Source organism: Ovis canadensis, chromosome 3, assembly GCF_042477335.2.
Source record: "Ovis canadensis isolate MfBH-ARS-UI-01 breed Bighorn chromosome 3, ARS-UI_OviCan_v2, whole genome shotgun sequence".
Lineage (NCBI taxonomy): Eukaryota > Metazoa > Chordata > Mammalia > Artiodactyla > Bovidae > Ovis > Ovis canadensis.
Window position 1 is genome coordinate 127,768,945 of NC_091247.1, and position 18,321 is coordinate 127,787,265.

Sequence of the window (18,321 nt, forward strand, 5' to 3'; positions counted from 1 at the left end):
TGAAAAATAACGGCAGCAAAATATTAAAACTATCTTGGAAATTAAAATTTTACGCATAAATATACACAGGAAAAATCACTAGTTCTATGCATTACTAACATCAGTTTTAATTTTCTAGGGTGTAATAATATAAGCCAGTCATATAGGCTAAGAAAAACTCTAAACATCCCATCACTGCAGGGTCCTATAAATACTATATATAATTTCCATAAACAGAGAAAAGGGAAGTGGATGTGTAAAGAATGTGTATTGGAGATTACTGGGGGTTAAGTAAACTAAGCTTATAGTTCAGATTCCGGAAGTTGATTATACTCAAAATGTAAATATTAACATGTAGTGTTTACCAGATGAAATGCTGAGAAAATATCTAATCTTATTGGAAATTCTAGGGCTTACTTCCAAGTGTTACTTGTGCTTCGCAAATACCTAAAGTTTCCTGATTGATTTGTACTTTGTAAAGAAATATTTCATAACAACAGAGCATATTCATTAAAGGAAAGTTACCCAGCCTGAATATTTAGTTTAACAATAGCTGTAGTTATGTCAACTACTAAAATTCGCTTTCCTTTTGGCAGCTAAGCCCATAATTGGTTTTGCCTTCTTAGTGGAAGCTGTTTCTAATGACGGTGATTTTCAGCTTGTATTTGCCTGCAGCCACCTACTCATCCCCTCTCTAAATGTGTTCTGAAATACGCTGGCAGATTTGAATGGCACTAGAAATGTGTAAGAATTTAAATTTCCAGTAGGATAGCTGAAAACATAAGAGGAGCCCCTTTACTCCTGATTTCTATATTCTGAACATGGTCTATAATAAACAGTAATAAACTGTGACTTCCAACTGGAAGTTTTATCTAAAATAATCATCTCTTCACATTAGTCACAGATCAATTACCTAAAGAGCAACAAGTAAATTACTTATAGAAATAAGAATATACCAGGGCCTCATGCCATTTTTTTAAAGAGCTACTTGAAAATGTTACCAATAAAAGAAAAACATTGGTCATCTATATGAAAAGTATCTTATATCCATTTACCTTCTCAAAGTTTTTAACTCTTTAATAGCCTCTGAATGTCACTGTCTCCACATCCTCTAGGACTTTGCTTCATTTATCCCTTCTTTTATAATGTTTTAAAATAACTTCATTTTTATTTATTTATTTGGCTGAGTGGGATCTCAGCTGCAGCACATGGGATCTTCATTGCATCATGTGGGATCTTTTGTTGCGATGCACAGAATTCTCTAATTGTGGAGCTCAGGCTAAGTAGCTGCAGTGCAGGGGCTCAGCTGCTCAGGGGCATGTGCGATCTTAGTTCAAAAACCAGGGGTCAAACCCCTGTTCCCTGCATTGCAGGGTGGATTCTTAACCACTGGACCACCAGGGAAGTCCCAGTTTATCCCGTCTTGCTTCCCTGGTAGCTTGGACAGAAAAGTGTCTGCCTATAACTTGGGAGACCGGTTTCGATCCCTGGGTCGGGAAGATCCCCTGGAGAAGGAAATGGCAACCCACTCCAGTATTCACACCTGGAAAATCCCATGGACCGAGAAGTCTGGTGGGCTAAAGTCCATGGCGTCGCAAAGAGTTAGACACAACTGAGCGACTTCTCTTCACTCTTCAAACTCTTTATATCTTCTATCTTTACCTCTGGTCCTTCCTACAATCAGGTCACACAATTTGACCACATACACACCTCAGCTATCTTTCCTTCACAAACTCAAATAATAACCCACAGTCACTTTCTCCAATTCACCTCTTTCCAATAACAACCACTTTAAAGTGACTTTCACCACCACACACCCACAGTAGACGAATTTTTCCCTAGCTTTATTAAAGATGTAATCTCTAAATCCAACTGCTATTTTTGGAACTGATCTGACTTGACCTCTTTATAAGATTTTTGTTGTGACCTTTTCCTCTCATTATTGCAGTAGTCTGTTCCCTTGACTTCATAACTTTACTCTCTTTTCCTTTCCCTTTCTACTTTTCAGTTCCGACGTGGCCCTTGCTTCTGCATATTCAATAAATGTAGATGTCATGCAGGGGTGGCCACTAATTCTTTGCAGCTTTTTCCATTGAAACATGGAATCTATTTCTTATTCCTTGAATAGACCTTAGGACTAAGTATGGCCAATAGAATGTGATGAAAACCACATGTGCAAGTTCTAGAGTCCAGGCTTCAAGAAATCTTGCAACTTTGCCTTCTTCCTCCTGGAATGCTGTTCTGAGACCACTGTTTAATGAAAAAACTTGAGATGAAAGACCACATGGAGAGACAGGGAGATCCAGCCATCTCAGTTGACCAGCTGACCCACTGGACGCTAAGACTTGACAGACTCACAGTGGCTCATGAGAGAGCTCAAGTAAAAACCAGAATAACGATCCCAGTTTACCCAGAAAATCAAAGCAAATAATGCATTGCTAGAACTTACCTGGTAGTCCAATGGCTAAAACTCCATTCTCCCAATGCAAGATGCCCAGGTTCGATCCTTGGTTGGGAAACTAGATCCCACATGTTGCAACTAGACCCCACATGCTGCAACTAAGACCCCATGTGGCCAAAAAAAAATGTTGTTTCAGCCACTAATTTTTATGATGCTTTTATTATCAGTAAATGATAACTGATACGATAGGTATCTTCCAGGTTTTTAATGACTCATTTCTTGTCTCACTATATACACAGGACTGGAAAAGGTCAGTTTTCATTCCAATCCCAAAGAACGGCAATGTCAAAAATGCTCAAACTACCGCACAATTGCACTCATCTCACACGCTAGTAAAGTAATGCTCAAAATTCTCCAAGCCAGGGTTCAGCAATATGTGAACTGTGAACTTCCAAATATTCAAGCTGGTTTTAGAAAAGGCAGAGGAACCAGAGATCAAATTGAAAGATCTGCTGGAACATCAAAAATGCAAGAGAATTCCAGAAAAACATTTATTTCTGCTTTATTGACTTTGCCAAAGCCTTTGACTTTGTGGATCACAAGAAGCTGTGGAAAATTCTGAAACAGATGGGAATACCAGAGCACCTGATCTGCCTCTTGAGAAACCTGTATGCAGGTCAGGAAGCAACAGTTAGAACTGGACATGGAACAACAGACTGGTTCCAAATAGGAAAAGGAGTATGTCAAGGCTGTATATTGTCACCCTGCTTATTTAACTTATATGTAGAGTACATCATAAGAAACGCTGGGCTAGAGGAAGCACAAGCTGGAATCAAGATTGCCGGGAGAAATATCAATAATCTCAGATATGCAGATGACACCACCCTTATGGCAGAAAGAGAAGAAGAACTAAAAAGCCTCTTGATGAAAGTGAAAGAGGAGAGTGAAAAAGTTGGCTTAAAGCTCAACATTCAGAAAACTAAGTTCATGACATCCATTCCCATCACTTTGGGGAAACAGTGGAAACAGTGGCTGAATTTATTTTGGGGGGCTCCAAAATCACTGCAGATGGTGATTGCAGTCATGAAATTAATAGATGCTTTCTCCTTGGAAGGAAAGTTATGACCAACCTAGAGAGCATATTAAAAGCAGAGACATCACTTTGTCAAAAAAGGTCCATCTAGTCAAAACTATGGTTTTTCCAGTGGTCATGTATGGGTGTGAGAGTTGGACTATAAAGAAAGCTGAGTGTCAAAGAATTGATGCTTTTGAACTGTGGTGTTGGAGAAGACTCTTGAGAGTCCCTTGGACTGCAAGGAGATCTGACCAGTCTATCCTAAAGGAGATCAGTCCTGGGTGTTCATTGGAAGGACTGATGTTGAAGCTGAAACTCCAATACTTTGGCCACCTGATGTGAAGAACTGACTCATTTGAAAAGACCCTGATGCTGGGAAAGATTGAAGGTAGGAGGAGAAGGGGACAACAGAGGATGAGATGGTTGGATGTCATCACCAACTCAATGGACATGGGTTTGGGTGGACTCTGGGAGTTGCTGATGGACTGGGAGGCCTGGTGTGCTGCGGTTCATGGGGTCACAGAGTCAGACATGACTGAGTGACTGAACTGAGCCGAACTGATATATATCTTATGGGTGACTGTAATGTCAGCCACAACCTTATGAATTTACCACTTCCTCCCACATCTCAAACTCTTCCATCTCTTGATTTCCCATCCTATCAAATGGGAATCACTATCACCCTGCCATTTCACTCAAGTTTGCAAATCGGGAGTCTTCCTAGATTTTTTCTCTTATCTCGTCCCCCTTTAACACAGTCACCATGTCTACCTGTCTAAGTGTTCTTTTATTTACTTATTTTTTTGGAGCATGAGTGGTGGAAGGGTTTTGAGGGAGAAATAAATAAAAGGAATTTTTCAGTCAACTGGGACCTGCTGATTATAACTATCCACTCCATGTAAATAAAAATTGGTTTATGTACAGTCACACCCACTTAATTCTGAATTGTCTATTTCACACCACATGGACAGAGTTGAGTGGCTGAGACAGTATGGTAGGAATAACCTAAACATTTATTATACGACCATTTACACAAAAAGTTTGCCAACTCCTGACCTAGATGATTTACTTGCATCTAAAATCTAGATTTTGTTTATTTAATTACTAAAATATTATTTGAACTCTGATATCTATACAATAGTTCTGTGTATTGTTCTTTCAGTTCAGTTCAGCTCAGTCGCTCAGTCATGTCTGACTCTTTGAGACCTTGTGAATCGCAGCACGCCAGGCCTCCTTGTCCATCACCAACTCCCGGAGTTCGAACTACTCAAACTCACATCCATCGAGTCGGTGATGCCATCCAGCCATCTCATCCTCAGTTGTCCCCTTTTCCTCCTGCCCCAAATCCCTCCCAGCATCAGAGTCTTTTCCAAGGAGTCAACTCTTCGCATGAGGTGGCCAAAGTACTGGAGCTTCAGCTTTAGCATCATTCCTTCCAAAGAAATCCCAGGACTGATCTCCTTCAGAATGGACTGGTTGGATCTCCCTGCAGTCCAAGGGACTCTCAAGAGTCTTCTCCAACACCACACTTCAAAAGCATCAATTCTTCATCGCTCAGCTTTCTTCACAGTCCAACTCTCACATCCATACATGACCACTGGAAAAACCATAGCCTTGACTAGACGGACCTTTGTTGGCAAAGTAATGTCTTTGCTTTTCAATATGCTATCTAGGATGGTCATAACTTTTCTTTCAAGGATTAAGTGTCTTTTAGGGGATAAGAAAGTAAAAATATTGTGAGGGAGGTTCAAGAGGGAGTGGATATATGTATATTTATAGCTGATTCATGTTGTTGTACAGCAATTATCCTTCAATTAAAAGAAAGTAAAAATAATCTGGTCTTTATACAGTAGAATGCATAATCTCATGGAAGTCATGACCATGTTTGGAAGTAATTTCAACCAAAGGCAATGAGTGAAGGCTCACTAAGATGATGGCAGTGAAATGCTGTATGAAGAATGAGTGGGTTTAACATAGGATTAGTCAGCTTGAAGCTCTTGGCTGGGAAACTAGTGTGTTTTGCCTTTAAAGTCCCATTCCAGGTGCAGTATGTTCCATATTAATCAGTCCCATATGGATGTCAGGCGGGATGGGAGTAGGCTGGATGAAAGGCTGCTTTCAACGTGCAGTGTGTCTAAACACCAGGTGTTTGGAGGTGGAATATTTGGTAACATTCAAAGGACACCTTGAATTTTTTTACTCTTCACCCTCATGTTCTTCTCTCCCTCAAATTACTCTTCCCATTTTTTTCTTTTCTTTATGATGATATGACTATATTCCTATTTACTCAGAGCTCAAATTGTAGTTCTCATTGATTGGGTTTTTTTTTCCCATCATGATACTTTCTATCATGCCCTTCCACTCAGTTTTGAATTCTTATAAGCTCTGTCTCTATAGTGATTCCTATAACTGTAATCTCTACCTGAAATTTCTTGTTCATTTATTGTTTGCTTACTGTCTGCCTGTCCACCATGGCACTATAACCTCAATAAGAATAGAGAGATTGACTGTCTGACTTTTTTATCTGCAACACATAGAAAAGCATGTGGCATACATCTTAAGGTAAATAAATGTTTTTGTTGAAAACATCGATTTTATTATGATGTTTTAAAATACCTGCCTGTATTTTAATTATTTAAAGTATGTCTGTGTGTCTACCAAGCAACAATTTCCTTAAAGTAAGGTCCATGTTTGATTCACATTTAATCTTAATAATGCCCCCCAAAGAAAGAGATTCATTTGATATTTTTGAATTTTTAAAAATCATCAAATAACCATTATCTTGAGTCCAAACAAGGGAAATATATACAAGTAGATGCCAAATCTGATAGAGTGGGAGAGTTGAGAATGTTTTATTTTCAGATGCTAAGGTAGATAATAAAGCAATACTGTTATATGCTGAGACTACATAAGGCATTGCATAGCAAAAGCTGCCATTTTACTTAATTCTCTAAACTGCGATTAAGCAAGTTCTCCTAACTAAAAGTAGAACCACTAAAAATGATCATTAAAAAAAAAAAACCAAACTTAGTCTAAGTTCCATGCCTATTATTAATAATTCTAAGAAAAAGTTCTTTGACTTTCACTACCAAAGTAGAAGAACAAGCAGTCAAGAAATTAAATCTAATACTTTGTGGTTGCCTGCTATAAAGTGCTTGACTTCCTGTGCATTAAAAATGGTAGAACTCAAAGGTCCACTGTAGTTTCATAAGTGCTTTTGCTGCTGCTGCTGCTGCTGCTAAGTCGCGTCAGTTGTGTCTGACTCTCTGCGACCCCATAGACGGCAGCCCACCAGGCTTTCCCGTCCCTGGGATTCTCCCGGCAAGAACACTGGAGTGGGTTGCCATTGCCTGCTCCAGTGCTTTTGCTAATTGTGTACAATTCTTTTCTTCTTATGAGAATGTGGTTATATGTCTACTCCATGGAGACATCCATGGTTGTTCAATGGCATCTCTCATAGCTTCCAGACAAAGGTAATTATGTGCTGAGTTAAAAATACACACATCTACAAGTTCTGCTCTCAAGGTCTGTGGGGGTGTGCATGCTAAGTCACTTCAGTCATGTCTGACTCTTTGCTACCCTACAGGCTGTAGCCTTCCAGGCTAGTCTGTCCATGGGATTTTCCAGGCAAGAATACTGGAGTGGGCTGCCATGCTCTCCTCCAGTGGATCTTCCCAGGGATCAAAGCCATGTCTATTGTTGCCTGTGTTGGCAGATGGGTCCTTTAGCAATAGTGCCAGCTGGGAAGCCCAAGAAGGTCTGTGGTCTCCCTCAAGCTGATTCACTGCTAAGAGTTCTTACGTACCTCCAATTAATCATAACTGCAGGGAATTCTAGAAGCATTGAAAAAAAATAAGAGTAAATGAGGAGCATAAGAGTAACCAAAGACATCTTAGGTGGCTATAAAATATCTCAGTCATTGGTTGAGACCAAGTATATACTGTGTAGTACATCAGTAAAACCCAGACACAAAATTCCTACCAATTATAATCATAATTAGTGAGGATGAAAATTTGTTGAAATTGTACCACTATCTGCCTTAGTGGAGCTAAAATTTAAAAAGATCCACAAAATAGTAGAACAACTCAATTCTATAAACTGATAGACTGACCAGTTTAACATGATTATTAGAATAAACATCAGTCAATTAAAGTTGACTGTAAGTCTATTACTGTTATATAAACACATCCTTAACATTTTTCTCAATTGTAAAATCAGCAAAATTCTGGATTCTTGCCAAACTGACCTTTTTTCTGCCTGCTTCCTGAATTCTTCTCTTTTGATCACCCTGAGTCATTCCTAGCTTTATATGATTCAGTCCCCTCCTACCTCTCTTTATAAACCTTGTTGTGTTCCCTTCTCTTGTCCAAGCCTGTCACCTAACTGTGGGAGTTTAATAAACACTATCTAATTATGACGATGCTCCTTTTATTTTTATTTTTCTCCATTTACTTCTCTATTATGTATTTCTATTTAGAGTCAATCAAAAACATTTAGTGAGCAGCTACTCTACAGAGGAACAGCCTTCCTCAATTCTAAAAGATTATACTTTCATTTTTTAAAATTGTAGTATAAAGATTATGACTTTATTTACCCTGTCAATGATAGTTTCCCATGGAAGAGTGACTTTTAGAAAACAATTTCATGCATGAGCTACTATAGTGCTGTTTTCTCAATTAGGAGTTTAATCTCTTAGGAATGAGGTTGTGTCTTTGCATGTTTGGTATAATACAAAATACAGAGTTTACCAGTCCTGAAGAAATAAAATAAAATGATAGCTATTCCTAACATTTTTACATTTGTGCTACTAAACTTAAAATTGTGCTTAGCAAATACTCAATAATTCTTAGATATTATAATTTATAAATTAATCATGTCTCTTTATAATTGAAAATAAACCATTTGACTTTTACCATAATGTTACCTTTCATGGTGGAGGTTATGTGGCAATGCATGAGATGTTTAAGTAAAATAAAATTACAAGAAAAAAATCTTTCTTTCAATTCCATTTTTAAAAGTTTTCTTGAAAAGGCATAAAAAGCAGGACAAGAGAATTGAATTATATTCTGCAGAGGGAATTTTAAAATCACAGAAGCTTGAAACATGAACGACACCTTAAGTATCTAATTCAGTCTCACATATTATTAAACAAAGAGAATACTAAAATATTCAAATTATGTATCATTTCATTTTAGTTAAAGTTCACAGAGGCACAAAAGAACTGTCTCTTAAACTATGCCGAGCATCGCTGCATGCTAAGTCACTTCACTCGTGTCTGACTGCAACCCTATGAACTGTAGCCCACTAGGCTCCCCGGTCCATGGGCTTCTCTAGGCAAGAATACTGGAGTGAGTTGTCATGCCTTCCTCCAGGGGATCTTCCCTACCCAGGGATGGAACTCATGTCTCTTACGTCCCCTGCATTGGCAGGAGGCCCTTTACCACTAGCGCCACCTGGGAAGCCCTATGCTATACATTGAAAAATCATTAATCATCTAATAATTTTGATGAGGTGTGACAATTAAAGATAAAACTGTCAGAATTGAAATATTTCATCAAGATCCAAAGTTAGTACTGTGCAACATTTATATACTTATTTTTAATTACATTTGGTAATTTTTGATGTCACCTCTTTGTATCTAGGGAAGAAAGGAGATCAGTGGTGATCAGGAAAAGAGACCAGAGTTCTAGTGAGTCAAGGTTGAAATTTTGAAGCCCAAAATATCATGTTTAGGTATTAAAAACTTAAGATATACTTCATAACATATTTAATCCAAGAGACTTGAACAAGGAGTGAATATTTACTGAATTTTTACTGTCCTAGTACTGTGCTGTTTTTATTTACATTCAGATTTAATCAAATTCTTGATGGTTTAGGATTAACTCTGTTTTAGAGATGAGAAACTAAATACTAAATAAACCATGCAAAATAATGGTTAACAGGATGGATTCAAATTCTGTCTCTGCCACTTACTAACTGTTGCACTACTCTGGGTCTTAACTAATGTACGAAATAGGGGGAAAATTCATACCTTCTTCACAGGGCAATTTTAAGTATTATGTAAATTACTTAGTGCACATAGGAAGTGTTTTAAGATGTGTTATAAATGGATTTACTCTGAATCTAATGAAGTTGAGGCATAAGGGCTTCCTCATTTGCACAGTCACATTCCGAGGCCCCATAATGACTTTAGTGTATTATTAATCATAATTGTGTATTTCCTCTACTTAAAGAGCAACCTCTTTAACTGTCAACCTTAACATTTTGCCTTTGCAGGATAACTGCTTTACAGAGTTTTTCTGTTTTCTGTTAAAAAAAAAAATTGCCTTTGCTTGCTCTTGTTACTGTTATTGTTGTATTAGAAAGGTAAAATAGGGACTGCCCAGGCAGCCCAGTAATTATGACTTTGCCTTCCAGTGCAGAGGGTTTGGGTTCCATCCCTACTCAGGAGAGAAGATCCTACATGCCTTGAGGCCAAAAAACCAAAACATAAAACAGAAGCAATATTGCAACAAATTCAATAAAGGCTAAAAAAAGATGCACACAACCAGTGATGGCAAATCCGAGATAAGACCTAAACTCTAGGTGCCTAAAGAACTGGAGTTCTCAATTAAGATTACTTTCTGCCTATTTCTAGCATTGTCCCGTTGTCTCACAACTGTAACTGTGGTATACAAAGAGTATAAATCCTCCTTTCATGTGAGAAAACAAACAGTTCCCCAACTGTATTTCCCTCTTGTCTCCACAGAAGGAGGAAATGTGCTACATTCAGCAGTGGGGTCTAGAGTAGCCAGCTACCGTCACCCGCCAAACCTAACTCACATACATACATGGCTACATTCAAGGGGCATGAGCGGAAGTGAAAGCATCCCGAGAGAAGAATGAATCACCCTGTGCCTTGGTTTGTTTTTTACCAGGAGTACAGTAAAAGTCTCTTACAGCCTCTATTTCTCATAGATGGCCCTTAACCATCTGAAAGCAAGGACTTGAGCCTAGAAGCAGGGATGATGAGGTCAGCCATGAATTTATGGATTCATTCTTTGACTACCCATGATCTGTTCACCACAAATGTATGACTCTGATGCAAATGCTTTATGGGGACCAGCTGTATTTGGAGAGTATATGAATTCATTTATTCAATCAACAAGTTTTATTGCGCACCTACTCAATTTTATCTAGAAAGAAACAAGATAGGAGAGGTCCCTGATCTCACTGAGTGTACACTCTTATGAGATTTTTTAATAGGTATCTTAAGTCACTTCACTTATAAAAACAGAGGGCATTCTAGCCTGCAGATATAAACCACTGAGAGTAATTTGCCTTGTCAGTCAGCATATTTAATACCCATCACTCATTTTTGTTCTTGAAATAGTTTACTGATCACTGCCAATGCTAAACATCTCCCTGAGACTCTATTTCATTCACACAAGTAATTATTACATACTTTGCTGTTGGGTGACCATTTGCGTTAGTAATTACTTCAAATTACAATCAACAGATATGCAAACTTTCTCTAAAAGGTGTAGCCTTGCAATAGTCTCCACGATAATTGAATCACAATCCATTTTGTAAAAAAAAAAAAAAAGAGATATAAAGAAATCAATGTTGTATGTGTTATGCATGTTTGGCCGAATGGATATCTTTTAAAACTCCTAAGCAAGTATACACTAAAGAACATTATTACACAGAAGTATGCTGAATGTTTTCCGGCCACGTGTACATAATGCAGATGGCATGTTGCCTTGTTTAAGAAAGCCAATATGTTACTAATAGATTTCTTATCAAGGACTGGCATCCACATTTACCTAGAAGAGGTAAACTCATACTACTACTTCAACTTTCTTCCATTTTTAGAAATAAAATCAAAAGAAAAGAGCCATAGTTTTGTGAATTACTTAGAGCCATTATCAGATCTACCCAAATATATACCAAACAAATAACATCAAAACTTTCCAAGTTATATAGTCTAGCTAATAAAAAGGCAATATAAATAAAACTGTTAACTAGCTACAAACTTTTAAATACTTAGAAAAAAATCCTTAAGATTTTCATCTGTACATGTTTCACGAATTGATATGTTGCATAATAAAGCGTCTTATGTACTGGGCTCTAAGTTGGCTTATAGTTTTTTGAGAAACAATTCAAGATTTAACCTAGGGCTCAATTTCACCGCAGCCACTGCTCTCAGGGTATTTTTGCCAGGGTTAGAGAATTCCAATCATTGTTCCTAATGCACTGTCTACTGCCAAGTAATAACTACTTAAGTTACCAGGTATCATCAGGGGAAATCTCTTTCAGGAACACCTGGGAACTGAAAAGATGTACGTACTCAAATATCTGGCATTTCTCAAGTCAGTTTCAGGGGCATTTCAAATATTTGCTGGAGGTTAGACAAAATAGAACACGATAATTTCCTGTTTTACAGAATTCATAAATTAGCATACTTCTAATTACAGAAAGAAAACATCCGGCTTGCCAGTAATTTCTATCATGAGCACAAAGCTTAATTTTTCCTTCTGATGAAGTATTTGTGGCATGCAGAGCTTCAGAAAGCAATATGAGGCACCTGGTTTTAGAAAACTTGATTAGATATGTTTTCATTCATTTAAAAGCAAAATTTAAAGCAAATTATATGTCAATCATAAAACAATATAGCTGTGTTATTTACTACTAATAATTTTTTTACAAAATGTTTGGAGACTTTTGATTTCAAGTTGATATTAGGACAAAGTTCGTTATTACCTCTGATATAGGTATAGTAAAATGCCAAAGGAAAGACAAGTTGTCTGAATTGTGCATCCGTGCATGCTAAGTCACTTCAGTCATGTCAGAATCTTTGCAACCCCATGGACTGTAGCCCGTTAGCCTCCTCTGTCTGTGGGATTCTCCAGGCAAGAATACTGGAGTGAGTTGGCAAGGCCTCCTCCAGGGGAATCTTCCCTACCCAGGGATCAAAAACATGTCTCCTGCATTGGCATGAGGGTTCTTTACCACTGGCCCCACCTGAGAAGCCCAGCTGAATGACAACGATAATTATAAGGTCTTACTCACACAATTAGACTATTTCATAATCATTGTTAATTTTCAGTGAATCACCTGAAAAAAAGTATTCTAATTTTATATTTCCAACAAACGTATGAAGTACTGCTTTACAATGGCAACTTTTTGCTTCTAGCAAGGTTTGGTAAAAAGTCCAACCAATTCTCTGCCCCCAAATTTTACTAAACACCAAGGAATTGTAGGGGTTTCCCAGGTGGTGCTATTGGTAAAGAACCCGCCTGCCACTGCAGGAGACATAAGAGACGCAGGTTTGATTCCTGGGTTGGGAAGATCCCCTGGAGGAGGGCATGGCAACCCACTCCAGTATTCTTGCCTGGAGAATTCCATGGACAGAGGAGCCTGCCAAGGTCACAAAGAGCTGGACACGACAATACAAAGATAAACACACTCACAGATGGAACTTATATGAATACCTAAATATGTAAATAATCTAAATTCAATTATTGAATGTCCATTTAAAATACCAATGAATTCACATTTCATTATTTGCTTCTCTGGATTTTCTATGAGAAACAAAAGCCACCTAGCAACTTTTTAAAAACATTTTCATAAACTTTAAGTGTTCGTTGAAAAGAAAATGTCTAGACTCTCCAACATTTTTATTCTTTATGTGAACAAAAAGTTGCATAAGAAGGTAATCCTCAATCTTTGGGATTCAGTCACAGGACATTCTAATTATTATTGGAAACAAAGTAAACAGTCCACTTCCTGAGACCAAAGGGTCTTCTGAAAAGTGTACTCTTCCTATTAAATATTATAACGACCAGGACGTTGTAAAACAATTATTCTGATGCAGCATAAAGATTTTAGATTGGCTCCATTTCTTTTAAATATTTACATGAAAGTTAGAAATGAAAAGCATAAAATGTTTATGTGTCCAAATAAAATGGTTTTGTGACCAAGCATTAATATCCTCAGTATTCCTGAAGACTATTTTCCACTTTTTTGAACTGACTGATTCTCAACATTTAGGAAATATGTTCTGGTAGGGTAGGATTATCTTAGTGTTCAAATCCATATAATTTTTTTGTCCATCTCCCTGGTTTTTGGATTGCACCAATTGTCAACCAATCCTTTATAGAGTATTCACATTTATATAATACCAGGTGATATCAGATGATGACGAGAGAATGGAATGTTGCCGTGTTTTTTTATTTGAGTACAAGTAACAATTTTAGTTTATAAAACTACATAAACAACTGTACTATATAAGTCCATCACACGTTGGGCACTGTCCTGAGAATTAGAACCAATGGGGACTAGACAGTGGTGATGGTTGGTGATGGACAGGCAAGCCTGGCGTGCTGCAGTCCAAGGGGCCGCAAAGAGTCGGACGAGACTGAGCGACTGAACCGACTGGGGACTAGACAGATATGGCTCTACCCTCCTCAACATTTACAGGGCATGTTTCCTAAAAGTTTTTATGCTTCATAGTTTGAAGCTTCATTTGTTTTTCATCTGTCTTTAAGACTCTCAAATATCCATATATTATGAGACTATTGACAGAACTACCTTAAGAGGTTCAATCTTCGGTGATTAAATATCATTCTATTAATAAGAGTGAACAAAACTGAAAAGAGAGAGAACATGATGCAGGAAACTTCAATAAACAAACTTTCTTCAAATTTTATGATCTCAAAATCCTAATATTCCCTCCAAAAATCCTCATTTTTTCCCTGCCGACAAAGATAAAATAATCTTTTAACTGCATACACTTTATATCACAGTGTATACAAATACATTGCTCAAATTCTTCCTTTACTTTTTACAAGGAATTGTATACTATGTACTTGAAGAATGCATTGGCTGTTATCAGATAACTGTTTTATCATCAAAGAATGTATCCATCAAAGGATGAATCACCTGTCATTTAAGGAAAGTTATTTGGTTTCTATGTTCTGGAGTATAATTATTTAAATCATTATAGAACTCAAGAACTGAAACTGATAAACTTAATCCTGTAACTAAATTTCACTTGTAGTTTCACCTTTGAGAATATGGAAAAACAAAACAGACAAAACAAAAAAAAAATCTCATCTATAGCAAAACTAAACCTTGAAGCAAACAAATATACATTAATTCTCTTTCAACACACCACGTGGCTTATTTAGCTGCTTAGTTGGAAATACCCACAGTTTTACATCCCAAGTCACCTCTGTGGTTTAAGTGTTTCTTAAGGATTGGAAAAATACAAATCTTTAATAACATAGTCATTACAGTCATTACAGACTATTACCACTTTCACCAAAACACATGTTCATAATAAAGCATCACCTTTGATTGCTTCAATACCATTCCATTTTCTCAGAGCAACTTAAAATACTATTAAGCTTCCTGTCTTTCATTGTCTGCTTCCACTTTTTCATAATTTTGCATAGAAAAGGTCATCTTAAAATGTTCGTATACTCACCTCCCTGAACAAAAGCCAGTTGTATGGGGTAGATGTTGAAGAGTCAATTTGAGGCAACGGAAGTAGACATGGGAGGGAAACTCCCAGGGGTGTATCCAGTTTTGTTGTACTGTTATTTGGCATACCAATGACAGAATTCTTGAATTATTTAAAACACACACACACAAATACAAAACAACTCTTATCTACAGGGGTGCTATTCAGAAAGATCACTATGCCAAAAACATAACTTGTTTCATAATACCATGAACTTTCCCAAAGTAATCTTTGTATCTCTTTACATCATTAAACAAACACACTTCAGAAATAATGGTACTGAAATACCCTTCAAAAAGCAGTAAGGATTTTCTTTTGGCAAAGGGAGTTGTTTGAAATAATTTTTAATGCATCAGCAGTACTAAAATACAAGCCTATTTTTGATAACTATCACTACCATATTTTTAAAGACTACCCTGGTAGCTCAGACAGTAAAAATTCCGCCTGCACACTGTGCAGGAGACCTGGGTTCGATGCCTGGGTTGGGAAGATCCCTTGGAGGAGGGAATGGCTACTCTCTCCAGTATTCTTGTCTGGAGAATTCCATGGACAGAGGAGCCTGGCGGGCTACCGTCCATGGGATTACAAAGAGTTGGACACTGAGTGACTAATACTTTCACTTTCTTTAAGATACATTTAACATACACATAGTCTCATTAACTATCAGAAATATTTGTGATATGTATTCAAATTATTAGATAATAAAACATATCTAGAAAGTTTGATAGTACTGATTACTGTTGCTTTCATAAGTTAATTTAGTCAACTAAATTATAAAGACACTTGGAAAGAGATAATGACAGTGTTTTTCAAGTAGACATTCAGGCCCAAATTAAAGTCTAGAGATTGACTTTAAAGTTGTACTACTATAATGTCATGCAGACCCTCTAAAATAATCATATCATTTCCTGCCATGTAATTATATGCTTTCAAATTTATACTAAGTAAATTATGACAAGTACAAACAAGTGTGTTTGAGAGAAAAGTTGTGGAAAAGCCCTTGTGTCAAAATATATTAAAAAAGTAAAGCCCATCTCTACAGTTACCCTCACATTTTTTAGGCATAAAAATGTGGTATTTGAGTTAATAAAATATTTAATAGGACTAACACACACATAAATACATATCAAGAAAAATTTGCATGTATGTGAAATAATGTATTTACACTATGGGCATTGCTGGCTTGAAAAATGGCAAATCAAATCAAATAGTAATAATAAGGATTAAGGAGGACATCTGTTTGAATCGTTTTTTAGTGCCTAAAATCACCTAAGGTTCTCAAAGATTTTCGAAAGAATGAGTTCACAAAAAGTTTCTCTACAGAGTATTTTCACTTTGGGAACTTCCCAGGTTTCAAGAATGTCCCACTCAAAGGGGAGCCAAAGCATTGTTTCCAGATTATATCAGCAGTTCTGTGGGTTTTTTTTTTCCTAATTAGTAGCTAATAAATTCTAGTTCTATCTTCATCTAATACATTAAAATCCTGTCTGACACAAAAGAAAACTTGCCATTCCAGTACTATCAAATAAGCAAGGCAACAAGCACAAAGAGCGGGATGCTAGTGGTGGAACCAGCAGTGGCCAAAGGAAGAAAAAGAGTTAAAAACATCATTTTTTATTTTCAGAGATCCTTCAACTGCGGTCACTGCAGTCACTGCGGCTGGAACAATATAGTTAGCAGCGGAGTACAAATACAAGCCCCAACTCTACAGGACTTTATTCCCCCAAGAGCATTTTTAATCAGAATCTAACTACACAGTACACACACTTTCACACAGAAGCTTCCGAACACACACACGCTGAACTTTTACCTGTTTTTATGCCGAGTCTTTAGCAAGTTTCTTCCAAAGGGAGCCATGATCCGCTAGGCCAGCGAACAGCAAGGATGATATCTTAAAGTTCTCGCGGGTGAGAGTGGGGCTGGGATGGTGGGGGGGGCGGTGTTGGATTTGTAGAGTGGAGGGAGAACTGGGAGCTTCCTCTTCACCTCCTCAGATGCTCCTGGTTTCTTAGCTCATTAGTAGCCGCCTAAAGAGAGCGGCTGAAAGTTGTGCAACTGCTGCTTAACTTTGAACTGCGGGATTGTTGTGACTGCTGCACCTTTGGAGACCTGCCCAGCTTCAGCCTCCAAGAAGGCGTTTGGAGGCAGGAAAAGGAAAAAAAAAGAGAGAGAGAGAGAGCAAGAGAGGAAGGGAGGGGGACTGTATTGTGTTCTGTAGTTATTTGCAGACTTGCTAAACTTTAAAGAACTGCCAACCCCACAGGCATGATAATACCCACGAATGGGAATTTCACTAGATTTGGAAACACCCCCCCCCCCCCCCGCTCTCCACACCCAACCACACAAGCTGTAGTGAACACACAAAAGATTTAAAAGTAAATGCCCCCACCACCCAGCCAGCTCCAGTCTGTGAAAAGTAATCTGATCGAGGCCAGCAGGAGTGAGGGTCAAGAATTCTTTGCCTACCGATTCGCCACAAAAATCCCTGCCTGGGGTTTCAGACTTAGAGGAGCGAAGCTGGAGGCTGGGTCCTGGTGGACTCGAAGACCACTTGGGAATCTGAGCCCCCCGAGTTCAGGCGGTTAAGAGGTCCCCAGCTCCTCCACTCTTCCAGTTCATCTTTCAAAAGTTGGAAGACCTGAAGGACCGAAGGGCTCCAGGGCGGAAAGATCGCAGCACGGGCACAGGAACCAGCCAGGGTTTGGGGTCTCGACCCCGCCCCATCTTTGTCATTGACTAGCCCTTTTGGAGTTTGAAGGAAGAGCCAACTGCTTGCTCTCACCCCTGGACGAGTAAATTGAGATAGGACGCGCCGGGCGCCTCCTGGGAACGGAAGTGTGTAGTGCTGGTCGAGGGACTGGGGGCATCGCCCGGTCCCGCGTAGGCTCGAACTCGGGACCCCGGCAACCCGTGGGTGCGGGGCGGGCGTTGCTCGCCTGCGCGAAACACCGTGAGAAACAAAGCGCTGTCCAGGGGCGAGGCCCTGCAGAATTTTCCCAAGACATTTTTTTCTCAGATTTCATTTCCACTCCTCTCCTCCGACTTCCCTCTCGTCTACCACCTCCTCGCGCCACCTCCTGCCCGCCCCCAGCCCCGCCGCTCTTCTGATCTTTGCTTGGAGGAAGGGAGGGGGGAAAAAAAATCAAAGCACTGTGGCTTCAATCTGAGTAACACTTCAGGCTTGTGGAGCTCTAGCTCTCAGCAAAAGACATGAAAGGCTCATACTTTGGGAGCACACTCCTGACCCTCAACAAAAAGCACACCGAAAAAAGGGTGATCTCAAAGTGTCCTATAGTTTTTATATGCACTGATTTATACAGAATTATACAGAGCTCAAAAAACTCGTTTTTCCAAAATTTA

General features: G+C 38.4%; 1 protein-coding gene across 1 annotated transcript in view; it reads right to left on the reverse strand.

Moving 5' to 3' along the window:
* RASSF9 (Ras association domain family member 9) overlaps positions 1 to 17,986 on the reverse strand; it is a 34,466-nt gene extending 16,480 nt beyond the window's left edge. The window contains exon 1 of the mRNA XM_069580647.1: positions 16,772 to 17,986. Coding sequence (XP_069436748.1) covers positions 16,772 to 16,818 — 47 coding nt within the window. The 5' untranslated portion in view covers positions 16,819 to 17,986. The remainder of the gene's footprint in view (positions 1 to 16,771) is intronic.
* Between the last annotated feature and the right edge of the window lie 335 nt (positions 17,987 to 18,321).